The sequence below is a fragment of the Glarea lozoyensis genome (assembly GCF_000409485.1).
Source record: "Glarea lozoyensis ATCC 20868 chromosome Unknown GLAREA2, whole genome shotgun sequence".
NCBI lineage: Eukaryota > Fungi > Ascomycota > Leotiomycetes > Helotiales > Helotiaceae > Glarea > Glarea lozoyensis.
The window spans coordinates 1,883,744-1,898,236 of NW_007360994.1; the positions used below are offsets into that span (position 1 = coordinate 1,883,744).

Sequence of the window (14,493 nt, forward strand, 5' to 3'; positions counted from 1 at the left end):
TTGATTCACCAAAAGACTTCCACAAACAAATAAAGTTGCCTGACCAACGAAGTGGTTTCATGTCCCGTCACGCTTTCGAAATACCAAGTCTCAATACAAGCATGATCACCACAACATTTCCATCTCACACATCTGACAATAATCACACATATTACGCATCATATTTTCCCAAAGAAGCAACACCGAGAGATCGACAATTCCAAGACCACAAAAAGAAAATGGAGACAGCATCAGGATTGTGGGGACGAATCAAGAGGACGGTATGGGAGACGAAAGTACACAGCGAGATCGAAATTGCCAAAAACGTCGAGGGGGTTAGAGAGAAGGTATGTCTCATTAGATCCGATGTCTTATCATTTTTCTCATATGACGAAAATGAAAGTTCAAAAACAAGTACTGACATGTATACTAGTTCCTCCAATTCGACCTGATACCCCAATACCACAGCGGCTTCATTCTATCACTGACACCAATGCCACTTGGTAAAACCGGCGCAGAACTTGTCCCAGGCGATCGTATGCACAACAAACTCGGCGGCATCGTAGCACGACCAACAATCCTAGAAAACTCACCCACAGCATTTCGCTGGCGCGGACCTTGGCCTTACACTTACCTCAATCTTCTATGCGGCTGGCATACATTTAAGTTTGAGCCGTCGAAAACAAACCCTGGACATACGCTATTTACTCACGAGGAAACTTTCACCGGACCGCTCGCTTGGGTTATGGGATTGGAAACTCCAAATAGGAAGACCTTAGTTAAGTTTTACAAGTACAACACAGATTTCAGAGCTTGGGTCGAGGAGGGGGTGATGAACGGCGAGAGTGCAAATGCGGAGGATGGTGAGGATATGAGTGACCATGTTGGAGAGTCTCTGAGCAAAGACAAACCTGTTCCACTGATTACGATCAAGGAGGTGAAGTAGATTTTTGTTGTCACGCTTTGAAGAGCATCTGAGGATGTTGGCTTTTTGTTTATTGGTTTGGCGTTGGGCGTTTGGTATTGCTCTCGGAGCGGCGCGGGAATATGCTCAGCGCTTTTTGTCATGGCATATTCAACAATTGCCTTGGTCCCTAATACCATGTGTCTTCTAAATACATAAGTTCTTGAAAGGAAGACAAAGTAATTATTGAAAAGTCCTCTTGTTGACTCTGTCTTTTTCTCTCATCGTATACTTATTGCCTTGAAGCTGTAGTTTTGACGCAAGAAACCAAATAGTAATCCGCAATCCTGAGACTGAATACTCACTTCATCTTCGTCCATCTACACGCACTGATTACCAATCATCAGATTCACTCCACTCGTCACAATCACATTCACTACCGAGTTCACTTTCACAACTGTACGTCAAAGTTTTGTTGCACATCGCATCCTAAGCTAGCAACTTAACAGCAGTATCTAGGATCCCACTACCTTTGCGTTTGTTGCACATCGCACTTTCTATCCTAAGCTAACAACACCCTAACGCCTCTAGTATACTAATACACTTATATTTTGTTACACGTCGCATCCTAAGCTAGCAACTCTCTGGCACCTCCAGTATTCTAATACACCACCCCTTGGTTGCACATCGCATTTTCCTATCCTAGGCTAATTTCTCCCAAAAGCTTCTTACATTTTCCTGTCTAGTCTTTTGTTGCACGTCGCATTTTCCCATCCTAAGCTAACAACCCCTGACCCATCCAGTTTACTACAACACTGCTATTTTGTTGTATATCGCGGTTTCTATCCCGCGTCATTCAGGTAGTACAGTCACTGAATACAGTAATGTCCTACGCTAACATAAGACTACTAATTAGTACATAAGACTACGAAACCAAAAACAACCTTGATAGCATTAGGTTAGAAATCGCGATGTGCAACACAAGCTTGACAGACATTACCTCACCTTTGTGTTCATTCTGTCTTTTGTTAACTCAGTGAATATTAGGTGCCGAGTCTGTCTTCGAGCTTGAGGCCGGTTGGAGTGTCTTTAAGCCGACGAGGAGTTTCCGTCTTCACGATCTGAGGATTTCAACCCGAAATAGTGAGTTCATTACTGCATCCGTTGTCGGCCAGTCTGTCTCTTCGACGATGGCTTTGTAGAAGCTGTATTTTACGTGATAATTTTACTAAACTGTGAAAGAAATACGCAAGGCATTCTCACTTTCAAGAGCATATTATGCAACTACCACATCTCTCTTCTCACTTATTTGGTCAGATATCGTGGATTTAGATATCGAGAAGAAAAAGCACGAACTAAGAAGAAAGTTAAATTTCCAGATCGTAACCCAAAAATTGTCTGACTCCCTATAAAACTAAGCAACTATGCCAAAATGAATCATATAAGAGAAATATATTTACAAACAACGGAATTTGTTTGCGCGGGTTTCGTCAGCAGGTTGTTTTTTCTTCTCAGCTCCCAAAAACCTTACAAAAAAAAGCTCGATACAAACACCACCAAGGGTATGCGACGACAACCAGTCAGCACGAGCAACCCAAAAAGAATCAAAAAGAAGGGCTCAATCCGGGATTGAACCGGAGACCTCTCACATCTTTTTAATCAGATGAACTGATCAATCCCAAAGCGAGAATCATACCACTAGACCATTGAGCCGCTGTATCCTGATTGGATGAAAACATGTTTTTTAAAGCAAATTATAATGCTGCCCTCGTATGTCGTGCGCGGAGTGGCGCACACCTGGGGTAATTTGAGCACGGTGGAACATTTAGAATTGTGAAGCTGGATTCTTATTGCGTGTATTTCATTATTGTTCAACATTTCACGTCGAAGCCATTTGGCTATGCAGTAAGTTGTTTCGCCAGTCCTCAATTCCCTACACCTTGAAATATATCGTCAAGAGCCACAGTCGTAATTCTGAATTCCATATAATTCCCTGAACTCCTGATACCATAAATGCACAACGCTATATCATTTCCATCATGTGGCATTTCCCATAAGCTCGACACCGTTTCTCACAACCCCAACGACCGCACCTGTCTGCACAATTTCTCCGCCTCCACCACTAAGTCTGTATTCCACTTCTGCTAGTCCATCCAACCAGGTGATCATCACGGCGGGCGCGACGTCGAGTTTCGTTAACTCTTCACCTAATGCGGTGATGATGTCTGCCAATGCTAGTCCCTGACTGGCCTTCAAGGTGTTGATAAGATGTAAGCAAGACGTAACGTCGGAAGTTTTGAGGAGTGTATCTAAGATTTTGGTAATATCCTCGGGGTGTGGTGATGCAATACACTCGTAAATAGTTGTTTCGGTTATCAGATCTCTTTTGATGTCCTTTTCTGCTGGTTTTGGCGTTCCCTTAATGTGGATTGGTGTGCCTTGAATAATTATCAGTCGGATCCCATTTCGTCGAGCGATTGTACCTACTGCTTGCATGACATGCCTGTAATACATTCAGCGCTCTTCGCATATCTCCCTTACTCAATCGCACAAGCGCCTCTGTTGCCTGTGTATTTATTTGAACATTTTCCTCCGTGATGACCTTATCAACAAGAACTCTGATATCTCTTTCCTTCAAAGGACTAAATCTGAATCTGGTACATCGACTGAGTAACGCTGGACTGAGTTTGTGGGTATAATTCGCGATAATGCAGAATCGAGTATTTGCTGTATATTTCTCCATAATTCGTCTCAATGCCATCTGTGCCGCTGAAGTCATAGCATCTGCCTCATCCAGAATAATAAGCTTATATGTCGGCACGGCCGTGGCTGCAGTCTGGTTCATCGTGAATATCTGCTTCGTGCTTGCAAACGTCTTGATCTGTTCCCGGACAACATCGATACCACGATCATCGGACGCATTCAATTCGAGCACCATCTGCCGCACATTCTTTGCGCCGTATATTCTTCGAGCGAGAGCTAGGATGGTTGAAGTTTTTCCTGTTCCTGGAGGACCATAAAATAGTAAATGTGGTAATCTCTGCTACTATTAGCTTGAATTGACAATGGCAGGTTGCTGGAGTGCTAACGTTTGTTTCTACGAATCGATTGACGGTCGCTAGAATATCTTGATGACCAGAAACATCTTCTAGCGTATCTGGACGATACTTTTCTACCCTATGGTAAGTCAGTACCGTTCACGGAAACTTGATGACGGCTCCTACCAAGGCAGACTATCTTCTGCTTCAACTGGTAAATTCGCAGCACTTCGTTTGCCTTTGGAATTCGTGTTATCTGAGCTGAACAAAACCGGATTGTTTGCGGCTGGCGCATCAACGTCCATCTCATCTTCGAAGTCCGACATTTCGGTGGTTTGGGTCTTCAATAGGCCTTGGGTATTTGCATTAAGAGTGCACACTTTTCGAGGAGACGCGACGAACGCGTAGAGTGGTTTCTGCCTTAGGCAGCTTACAATATGCCCCGCTTATACTCCAACTGTATTTTCAAAGCTTTCTCTCAAAGCTTGTCGTTTCCATTCCTTCCTCTCTGTAGCACATCTCTAAGTTCGCAAAGTCCGCGTGCAGCAGAGATCTTCGCCATGTAAAAGTATCACTACAATGACGTTTCACTGTCTACTCCAAACGATCTTTCTCAACTAGCTACATCCACCGCCGCTTCACAAACCACAAGAGTCCGTGGAGATGATTTGTATCTCTGGTATGAGGACTTCACAATCTTGCCACGGTCCAACGTGCGATTTCTTGCTTTGTCACTGACTGGATATCCTCGGCATTCCTAATGGGCACACCTTATTGAGGTCGGAACAAGTGCTGGCATGTATCAGACTCGCCTCTTGCTAAGAACGAGGTTCAACCTACCAAAGTTCTTTCACTATTATTCGTGTACAAAGCTTCCCAGATCATTCGGGTCACAAGAACACAGCATTGGCGGATTGTGGGGTGCATCGCGCTATTTACCCCAAGAGCTTATATTGGTCTTCCATGTCGGCTAAATCTAAGATTATCTGAGAATCCGTCGGCTCATCGGGACAGAAATCGATGAGCTGGGATCATTCCTAGTGACCACGGACTCAGATATGCTCTAGGGATGGTACGTTCCGGTACTCATCCTTTAATGAAGCATACGCCTCTGACGGATGGAAGCGCACCGTCCAAGCCCGAGCTAATATCGCCATGAACTGGTGGATTTTATGTTCCATAATAGCCCGATGGGCCGAGTATATTAACGGTGGAGGGATAAATCCTTGACTTCCACGGTCAGAAGACATGTCAAATATATTTCTGTGCCACACGATTGGCTTCGAGTCAAGTTTGTTGCGTCGACGCTTGTAAATTCATGGGAAGCAGGAAGAGGAATACATTCTTAGTGCCCAGAATAGTACGTAGAGCTCGTGGTCTGGACCCAAAGAGTAAGTCGATGCAACCTGGGGTTGGTATGTGATTCCTGCCAAGTTGTCATAAGTATGGACTGCTTCTCTCTTTCTCTCACTATCAGCAAGTTAGCCATATTTCTTCGTAGCGTTAACGAATAACGATCTCAAAAATGCTGTCAATCATTACTCTTGCAGGTATCATTTCTGCAGTTGCCGCTCATGGAACTGTCAGTGGCATAGTTGCAGATGGAATCTAGTGAGTAATGTTTCACAACTATCTGATGCTTCTACTAATCGATTTCTTCTAGCTACATTGGTTACAATCCATCCATGCAATACATCACACCAAATCCAGCGACTGTGGGATGGAAAACGCCCAAGGATCTCGACAATGGGTTCATTGCACCAGCTGCATACGCCAATGCAGATATCATATGCCATGTTGGTGCGGGAAATGCTCAAGCAGCTGCTCCCATCAAAGCTGGTGGAAAAGTTAATCTTCAATGGACGCCTTGGCCCACCACACACAAAGGACCAGTCCTAGACTATCTAGCCAACTGCAATGGTCCTTGCGAGACTGCCGACAAATCAAAGCTTAAGTGGTTCAAGATTGGCGAGTCAGCACTTATCGATCCTAAGAAGATGACGAACGGTTACTGGGCTACGGATCAACTCATTGCAAACAACAACACCTGGACAATCACCATCCCAACTTCCATCGCAACAGGAAACTACGTCCTGCGACACGAGATCATTGGTCTTCACGCAGCTGGTCAAGCGAACGGTGCTCAGAATTATCCCCAGTGCTTCAATCTGGCGGTTAAGAGCTCTGGAACTGAGAATCCGGATGGCGTTCTTGCAACTACATTCTACAAGGCAACCGACCCAGGAATCAAGTTTGATTTGTACAGTGCCTTCACAAGTTATACGATTCCAGGCCCACCACTTTACGCCAGTGCGATTACCGTTTCCCAAACAGCGCCGCCGAAGCCAACGGCTAGCGCGACGGGAGTTTACACTGTCTTTTGAGGCGGCATGTATTTGAAAGCGCAATTTATCTAGGAGTAGTTTGAGGTGCTCAAGAGCATGATTGTACTGTTTTGCAATTCGATGTATATTTAATGGTTTCCTTGGAGCTTTGATTTAAGCGAGCTCGTTAGTCTGATCTGTTACGAATTTCAAATAGCAGAAAGCTTTCTACATCTCTGTTTTAGTTCTAGATAATTGAGCGTTAAAGGTTTCTGGAACTTCGTATGGGACGCAACCTGATTCCAAGATCAAAGTCCTGCAGATATCCATCCAGAAATCGTCTTCAATTGACAAGTCTCGCTCAAGCTTTAGCAGATGTTTAACATTTGGCATGGTGCTTAGTCGGCCACTAGAGTCAGACTCGAAAGAAGCACAATAACTCTACCAACCAACAGTCTCTCAAACAAAAGACTCTAATCAAATACGAGCTTCAGAAAGTGATCTGCTTGTTAAAAAGGTTGTCCATGACAGAATGTGATCTCAAGCACGTGTATAAACATCCCACCCCTCTTCCTCATCGCAAAATTCGCGCCCCTCAACAATCCAACACGATTTACTACAAGCAATAATGTAAGATTACCACAAAAACCGCAGCACAACAGCGTCATAAAGCAATTCTCGGCTCCATCCAAGAATCTGCAGCACCAACCCCAAAACAGTCTCATGATTGGCGCACCCCCACAAATCCCATATGCAATGCGGGTTCCATGCACCACATTATCACAACGCAATTCACCCGGACAGATATCGCAAAGTTGGATTTCTCTACTTCTCCATTCTTGTGGTATCTTATCTTACTAGTGTCGAGTTTTACACGATAGTCTACTCGCTATTGTTTGTAAGAAGTGGCTACGCTAACAAATATGTCTTCGCCTCCGCAAGAAACACTAGCTATTGACCCTGACGCTACACGGGATGACCCGGCGCTAGACGGGGAGGAGATGGCGGATGTGGAGACAAAAGCGAAGTTGTCGGTGAGTTTCATCTTTTTGGGAGTGGGACTGGGTTGATGGGTGTAGATTGATAGTGATGAGGCGAAGGAGGATGCTGATGCTGAGGTTATACTGTGAGTTGATTTGAATATTGGGGTGTGAGTGGACCATACGTGAGGGACGTACTAAAGGATGGCTGTGAGCTAGTTCGGCTACTGCATCGGTGTCGTCGAGTCTTTATGAGAGTGTCGAGGAAAATGGGAGAAATTATCATAAATATAAAGAAGGGAGTAAGGCGAATTCCTTCTAGTTTGCGAAGTGGAGACTAACAAGAGTTTTAGAATACTACTTACCAAATGATGAGGTATGGAAGTCTGCTTCTAAATTCATTTCACCTCTCGTCAAGCTTTGACTCTGGTTGTCTGACTAACACTCTTGAATCATATAGCAAGAACAAAACAGGCTTGGTACTCATAAATCTTCTCGATATACCATAAATACTGCTGACCATCATTCTCAGACCTCCAACACGTCCTATGCAAAATGTCACTTCACGGCCGACTCCATCTCGCGCCCCTGAAAGACATTAAGCTAGAACGTGCCCTCGATTTCGGAACCGGAACCGGAATCTGGGCAATTGAATTCGCAGAAAAATATCCCAATTGTCAGGTGATAGGCAGTGACCTCTCACCCATCCAACCAGAATTGCATGTCCCATTCCTTACTCAAAACAGATATGCTGCTAATTAGACCCAGCGTCCCAGCCAATCTCACATTCGAAGTCGACGACATAGAAGATGCTTGGGTATATTCTCATCAATTCAGCTACATCCATGGCCGACTTATGGCATTTGCGCTCAAGAATCCACTTGAAGTATTCAAAAAAGCGTTTAAATCCCTCTCACCAGGTGGGTATTTCGAGATGCAAGATCTCAATCTCCCAATCAAGGCTTTAGACAACTCTCTTGAGGGGACCACCATGCAACGTATCTCCGAGTTACTTCTCAGCACGGTGGCGAAAGTAGGATTGGATCCTACGACGACGGGTAGGTACAAGAAGATGATGGAGGAAGTTGGATTCGTGGATATTAAAGAGGTGGTGATTGAATGGCCGATTGGCACGTGGGCGAAGGGTGCGTATCATAAGAAATTAGGTAGGTGGTTTAGGAGGGATATGGAGGTTGGGACGGAGGGGATTTTGATGGGGCTGTTTACTAGGGTGATAGGGATGACGAGGGAGGAAGTGCTTGAGTTGGTGGTGGAGTTGAAGCGGGAGATGAGAGATCCAAAGATTCATGCCTATCAGCCATTGTGAGTTCCCCAATGTCATACCGAATTGTCAAGTAGAGTTCTTTGACACGGAATTTTGGAGATTGGACTGCTGACGGTTGAATATTTAGCCACATTGTTTATGGACGGAAGCCGGAGTACCACCATAAGGTACTAATGGTTTGACGAGCGCAGCGTCGCCAAGTTATCAGTATAAAGAGAGAAGCTCCATAGATTCCGTATAAGAAAAATGCAGATCAAACTTTGAGTGCTAAGCCCTAGACAACGAAAGCTTAGAAGTAGAGAACATGTTATGTCAAAGATATCAAACTTTGTAGATGCAAATGTTTCACTACAGCTTATGTGCAGCAAATATTGGTTCATTGTTTCAACACGGAGATTTTAGTGTCTTTGAATAGAAATATATGGCAGAGCTAGTCATGAAGAAGAGTCCATTGAGTTGGTGTTAGCTTCTATTCATTCATAGATATTGTAAGGCAATACTTCTGAAATTTCAATCTGTTCTAAAGTTTGCATGTAGAAAGTCAATTTTTCAATCAACTTTATTTATAGTCATGTCAAAGGAGAGAGGTGTTTGAAATGATTTGTAGGCAAACAAAATCGATTGATTTGCAATTCCACATAAAGCAGATATGAGAGAATAGCTTTTACATCTGTATTAACCCTGAAAGCGATGTGGCTGCAGCTGTAATGAAAGTACAAAGGGTAATGGTTGTGAAAAATGCAACTAAGGTCTTGCAGACTTTTGCGCCTGGATAGAAACAAACTTTGCCCACCTCTCTAAAATTTAGAAAGAACTCAAAAAAATCAAAGAATTGATTACAAAAAGACAAACTTGTGAGCAAGTACAAGATGATTGAAATTGAGCATATAAACTGCCAATCTGTTCGAAGATATCAATAGCCACCGCAACTACACTGCCTACTTTGAAAGCAAAGATATCACAGAGACGACTCCGGAAGTATTTGACCATCACACCTATGGCCAACAATCATCATTGCCCAAGGCGAGGAGAAAACTGTCGTCCTAGAGGGGGATACTGCTCGACTCATCAAGTTATGTGTGGAATCAAAAGGTCCGCACGAGGGGCGAAACATGCCCCAGATACGATGACGAGATCAGAAGGTACTACTGAACGTCCGACGATGTGACAAAAATCCTAGCTGACACAGCACAGGGCGGAGGAGAAAAAGGCCAAGAAAAAGGATGATGACGATCAAGATGGAGGTGGCCAGCCGTCAGCTAACGGGAACAAGAATGGGAAACCCAAAAACAAGGAGAAACAAGAGGCCTATCTCGCGAACTATGGGAAAAAAGCTTCGGGAGGAAAGCAGCCGAAAAAGAACGAAGGGACGAAACAAAAGACGGCTAGGGTGCTGAGAACAAAGCTCTCAAGCGTCGTGAAGTTTTTGAAAAAGACCTTTACGATTGAACCGAAAACCCGTGAAATTTGACCTCATCGTTGAACGGTACCCTAGAAAGAGTGTTGCGGGAAGAGCCCGATGGAATGAGACAAATATGAAAAATTGGCGGTGATCTTTACGGCTTTTCATCTTAGAGTTCTACCAACGGAAGCAAAAGAATATATAGCAGCAGTAGAGTCTATCAAATTAAGGAAAATGAAAAGATTTTTCTTGCTAGAACTATTCCGAGCAATCTTCGTAGAGACTCTTCTAGTTCGCTGTCGTAGATTTTGAATTTCCGCACTACAGAATTTTGCCTCCAACTTGGGTACATGCGGTAGCTTGAGCGTATCTCGATGAGTCTTTTTAATCTTGTAGTAAAGTAGTTCCCCAGGGGAAATCGGAATGTAACAGAGTCTTGTTGAGTTTCCTGGCCAGAAACTGTCCCCACTTGGGACGGAGGATCTTCTCGGTAGGTTCGATTTGAAGATCCCTTACCCGAAGACGTCCTCTTTCAAAGGCCAGAATACTTGACATTGACCTAAGATTCCGGCAAGGATTTCCATATCCTGAAGACTCCAAAGGTTTTAGAGCATTTCCCTGGGCCTTACAGAGACAAAATGGAAGTGCATCTAGCGGGTGCTGTGGTACATATGAATGATACCGTTTAAAATGGGCACGGCCACGAACTTGACCAGAAAAAGCCAAGAAAGATTCTTTTGATACTTGATGGGTACATACCCTCAACACGATAAATGGTGCTGTGCAGAAAGGGTTGTAATGGAATCAAAAAGAGTGTCTTCGAGACATCGAAATTGACAAGTCTTTATGGAGCTTTTCCGAGGTTATATTTTCCAACGAGTGTATGATTGAGCAGTACCGTATTAGAGATGATCCTTTCATAAGACAAGATCTTAGCAAAAATCGGCGATTCAGAGCGCCCTCTGAAGAAGCTTACAGTTGACGAATCGAGAGGTAGACTTGTTGAAGAAAGAGATGTTGTGGTGACGAAGATACCGCGAGGCCGCCTAAGTACCTTCCTGCCTCAGGTATCAACAAGCTCCTCTATCACCAACCTCAACCCCTCCACCCCTCCAACTCCCCCCAAACCCAAACCCAAACACACAACCCTCAAAATGCCCGTACGTCCCCCTCCCCTCCTAATTCCCCCTTCTTATCTAACCTCTCCAGGCCTACAACTCAATCTTCAACGACGAAGCCTCGCCCACCCTAATCGGCAACTTCCCGCTCCTCCCCCTCCGCACCCGCACCCGCGGTCCAGCCTACACGCTCCCCCTCGACGCCTCCCTCTCGCCCGCCCAATCTCCCGAGCCCGACTCCGAGAGCTACGATATCCTCGATGAAGTGCTCTCTCTCTTTCGCGCCAATACCTTTTTCCGGAACTTCGAGATCCAGGGGCCGGCGGATCGGTTGCTCATTTATGGGATCCTGTGGGTGAGTGAGTGTTTGGGGAAGGTGCGGCCGGGGTTTAGTTCACGGTATGTTATAACGCGTCTCCTCTTTATATGGGGGGAAGTTGGACGGTACATTGATAGTATGGATAGGGAAGCACAAAAAGAAGTCCAGAATATAGCACTCGACACGAATTTCAGTATCCCAGGAGACCCAGGATTTCCACTTAATCAGATGTTTCAGGCACCGGGGTCGCGACAGGAGGCTGAGACGTTGAAGCAGTATCTGGCGCAGGTGCGACAGGAGTTGGCGAGTCGGTTGTTGGCGAAGATTTATGAGGATGGGAGTGATAGGCCGAGTAAGTGGTGGTTGAGCTTTACGAAGAGGAAGTTTATGGGGAAGAGTTTGTAGGGTATGAGCGGCGAATGGGATGAGAGACGGGGATGGGAAAGTGAACCAGGAAAGGAGATCGGCGGAGTTGATGGATTGATGATTTCAAGCACTGGAAGACAAAATGGAAAGAGGAATAATAGACATTTCAACTGCAAGGTCTTGAATTAGGGAGACGGTGAGGCCATCTCTATATCGCCTTCTGTCTTGGTTTTAGGCGTAGTTTCTGTACCTCCATTAATTTCTTGCGCAAGCTCATCAATATTCTGCGCTACAACTCCATCATCCAACTTTTCCTTCTTGACACTTGATTGTGTCTCATCTGGCGTAGCAACATTATCATCAACCTTCCTCTTCTTCCCAAACTTCCCTCGAGCTTCGATTTTCCCACGAGCCGGGATCACTCTTATAGCTGTGAACAGATATCCTTCTGCTCCTCCCTTTCCAGTCATAATTGGATGTGTTCGACCGGGTAAGACCTGCCACCTCTTCACTCTCGCGCTTTGTACACTTGCGTTTAGCACCAGGGTCGGATTGAGCGGGAAGTCCTCGTCTCCTTGCCAGTTATCCCGGTCTTCTTCTGTGGTGAGTGATGCGAATGAGGGAGGCGGGGAAGTGATGAAGGCTGTACGTCGAGAGGTGGAATAGTTGTCTGACAACAGGACAAGAGGTTCAATCGTTGGAGAGTAAATGGCGATGTTGGCGCCTCCGCGTAGGAGGGGAATAGCGTGCTTAAGTATTGAAGTGGGATCCATTGAGGATGCTATCGCCAGCCCAGAGAAACCACCGTTCCGAGTAGAGTCTACTATTGATTTGGTTCGGTTCCACCGACGCAATTTCCGGTAATATGTCCCACGTTTGCCTGGCTTTAGAGCTTCGAGGTCGGCAGGCAATAACTGTTCGACAGCTGTGGAATAGGTTGTGTCTTCTGTTGGCGAGATGAGTTGTAGCCAAGAGAGGGAATGAAGATGTGTAGTAAGTGGATGATCTGGACAGGGTGGTGTCGAAGTTGCTGGGTCGTAGAGAAAGTATTTCAGTAAACTTAAGTTTGGCTGCGCGTTATTGTGTATCATAGTGATGGTGTTTGATGTTGCGGGTGCTGGCTCCTCTCTATGATGTGAACTTTTACCAACACTTTGCAATTGTTCTTCAGAAGGGTGAAGGATACCCATTCTCTCCGCCATAGCTGCTACCAGCAGACCGCCAGTTTCATCAACCACCAGCCATTTTCCACCCTCGACATCAGGTAGTGATTCAGAGAAGTGAACATTTGCCCAACAACCAGCCAAGCCTAGCAGCTCACTTCTCATTTCGAGTATTTTCCCACCATCTTTCTCGTTCAGATACCATTCCGTCAGGAGAGCAACATCCAGAGGTAATACTGTAAATCGCCTTAGATACTTCTTGGTCTTTAACAGCTTATATTTGGCCAGTGAGAATGAAGTTTTTTGATCCAGCGCGGTATGACTGAGCATCAGCTTCGCGATCAAGTCCTTTCCAGCTCCAGTTCCTTCTCGTTTCAATACCTCGATCTCTTCCATAGTCAGCGTTTGCCTTGCGCCATCGTCTATCGTCTCGCGGTTCGATCGCATTATGACTTCTCCATTCTCTCCCACCAGCTCGTACTCGACCCCATCGCCACCAATTATAAGCTTGTCATCTTCGTTCTTTGGATTCGCGGCGGCATCCTCCTCTGCGATTGTGTCGGCGTGGAGTTCTGAAGCAGGAACAACGCGAAGTGTTGAGCCCTTTTGGCCTGCTTGTAGATCAAGCAATTCGTATGTGAGATTGTAAGGTCGCTCTAGAAGACTGTTGCTTGAGAAAGTTCCGTATTTGCCTATCGATATGGCACTATACCTGAGTCAATTGGTGCTTTTAAACAAGAGATAATCGGAAGTGATGCTGCTCACTTGGATATTGACACTCACGTATTTGGCACAATTTGGAGGACTTTGAGAGTATCTGATGGAAGTCTCAGAGCTATCCATGAATTCGGCTGGACCAGCGTGTGGATATGCATCTTAGCATGAATTGGAGGCTTTCAAGCGCGTTATCGAGGTCAACACATTCTGCGTTGCTACGGATCCAGCCTCGCGCAGAGAGGGTCGACGATGAAGTTTTTCTTGCTCCACCCCCGCCAAAAACGTCCGCAGCCTTGTCTCGTTTGTGGCTTGTTTGACCTTGTTGCGGCTGGTGTTGATGATCCACTTAAAACGCCGGCGGCCCATTGGTTTCGTCGCCGTCCGTGCCCCCAATTCGCTCCCATCCTCGTATGGGTTTGCAGGACGCGTAAGTTGCAACGTTGATGTAGGATTCACAGCTTGCGCACCCGTGGTATATTTTTTGGTTCTGCAGAGAATACCGTAGCGTCTGTACTTGGGGTGTAACTGGAATGAAATACAAAGCTACAATTGCCGGGTGGGCAATACAGTTGTGTGAATTCGCTGATTGCAATAAGTGGCGTCATTGCACGGAGAGCTGTTATCGATAGGCGAGAGCAAGCTTGAACTCCTTCGACGTCGGATCCGGTTTCTTGCTGCCTACAACAGTAACAAAACGCCTCCCAATTCGAATCATTTGCTCTACGTAAGCTAGACTAGTTACAGCTGTAGCCCAGTACACGAATCAGAACATGGAGACTCGGCGATAATTCATCTTGCCAGCCATCTTCATTTAATACACATCCGTCGCTCGGTATCTGACGCTTGACAGTCCTCGAAGTTGTAGTCGACCAAGGCGAACAGAAAGCCTTCCCGCACG

At 45.5% G+C, this 14,493-nt stretch overlaps 6 protein-coding genes across 6 annotated transcripts; 4 read left to right on the forward strand and 2 right to left on the reverse strand.

The window, feature by feature from the left end:
• Window positions 1-218: 218 nt before the first annotated feature.
• Window positions 219-925, forward strand: GLAREA_03942 (uncharacterized protein; the record flags this gene model as incomplete). Its single annotated transcript, XM_008084195.1, has 2 exons — window positions 219-326; window positions 413-925. 2 exons carry the CDS (start codon window positions 219-221, stop codon window positions 923-925), a joined length of 621 nt encoding a protein of 206 aa, XP_008082386.1.
• Window positions 926-2,920: 1,995 nt separating this feature from the next.
• On the reverse strand, window positions 2,921-4,247 carry GLAREA_03943 (P-loop containing nucleoside triphosphate hydrolase; the record flags this gene model as incomplete). Its single annotated transcript, XM_008084196.1, has 4 exons — window positions 2,921-3,321; window positions 3,371-3,923; window positions 3,973-4,060; window positions 4,108-4,247. The coding sequence occupies 4 exons, from the start codon at window positions 4,245-4,247 to the stop codon at window positions 2,921-2,923; spliced, it is 1,182 nt and encodes a 393-aa protein (XP_008082387.1).
• Window positions 4,248-5,446: 1,199 nt separating this feature from the next.
• On the forward strand, window positions 5,447-6,305 carry GLAREA_03944 (uncharacterized protein; the record flags this gene model as incomplete). The annotated part of the gene is made up of 2 exons (XM_008084197.1): window positions 5,447-5,532; window positions 5,585-6,305. 2 exons carry the CDS (start codon window positions 5,447-5,449, stop codon window positions 6,303-6,305), a joined length of 807 nt encoding a protein of 268 aa, XP_008082388.1.
• An 863-nt stretch (window positions 6,306-7,168) lies between these two features.
• Window positions 7,169-9,981, forward strand: GLAREA_03945 (S-adenosyl-L-methionine-dependent methyltransferase; the record flags this gene model as incomplete). The annotated part of the gene is made up of 7 exons (XM_008084198.1): window positions 7,169-7,279; window positions 7,325-7,371; window positions 7,445-7,527; window positions 7,579-7,601; window positions 7,833-7,906; window positions 7,994-8,548; window positions 9,705-9,981. 7 exons carry the CDS (start codon window positions 7,169-7,171, stop codon window positions 9,979-9,981), a joined length of 1,170 nt encoding a protein of 389 aa, XP_008082389.1.
• Window positions 9,982-11,066: 1,085 nt separating this feature from the next.
• On the forward strand, window positions 11,067-11,754 carry GLAREA_03946 (Arp2/3 complex 21 kDa subunit ARPC3; the record flags this gene model as incomplete). Its single annotated transcript, XM_008084199.1, has 2 exons — window positions 11,067-11,072; window positions 11,122-11,754. The coding sequence occupies 2 exons, from the start codon at window positions 11,067-11,069 to the stop codon at window positions 11,752-11,754; spliced, it is 639 nt and encodes a 212-aa protein (XP_008082390.1).
• A 146-nt stretch (window positions 11,755-11,900) lies between these two features.
• Window positions 11,901-13,753, reverse strand: GLAREA_03947 (uncharacterized protein; the record flags this gene model as incomplete). The annotated part of the gene is made up of 2 exons (XM_008084200.1): window positions 11,901-13,584; window positions 13,662-13,753. The coding sequence occupies 2 exons, from the start codon at window positions 13,751-13,753 to the stop codon at window positions 11,901-11,903; spliced, it is 1,776 nt and encodes a 591-aa protein (XP_008082391.1).
• Window positions 13,754-14,493: the final 740 nt, after the last annotated feature.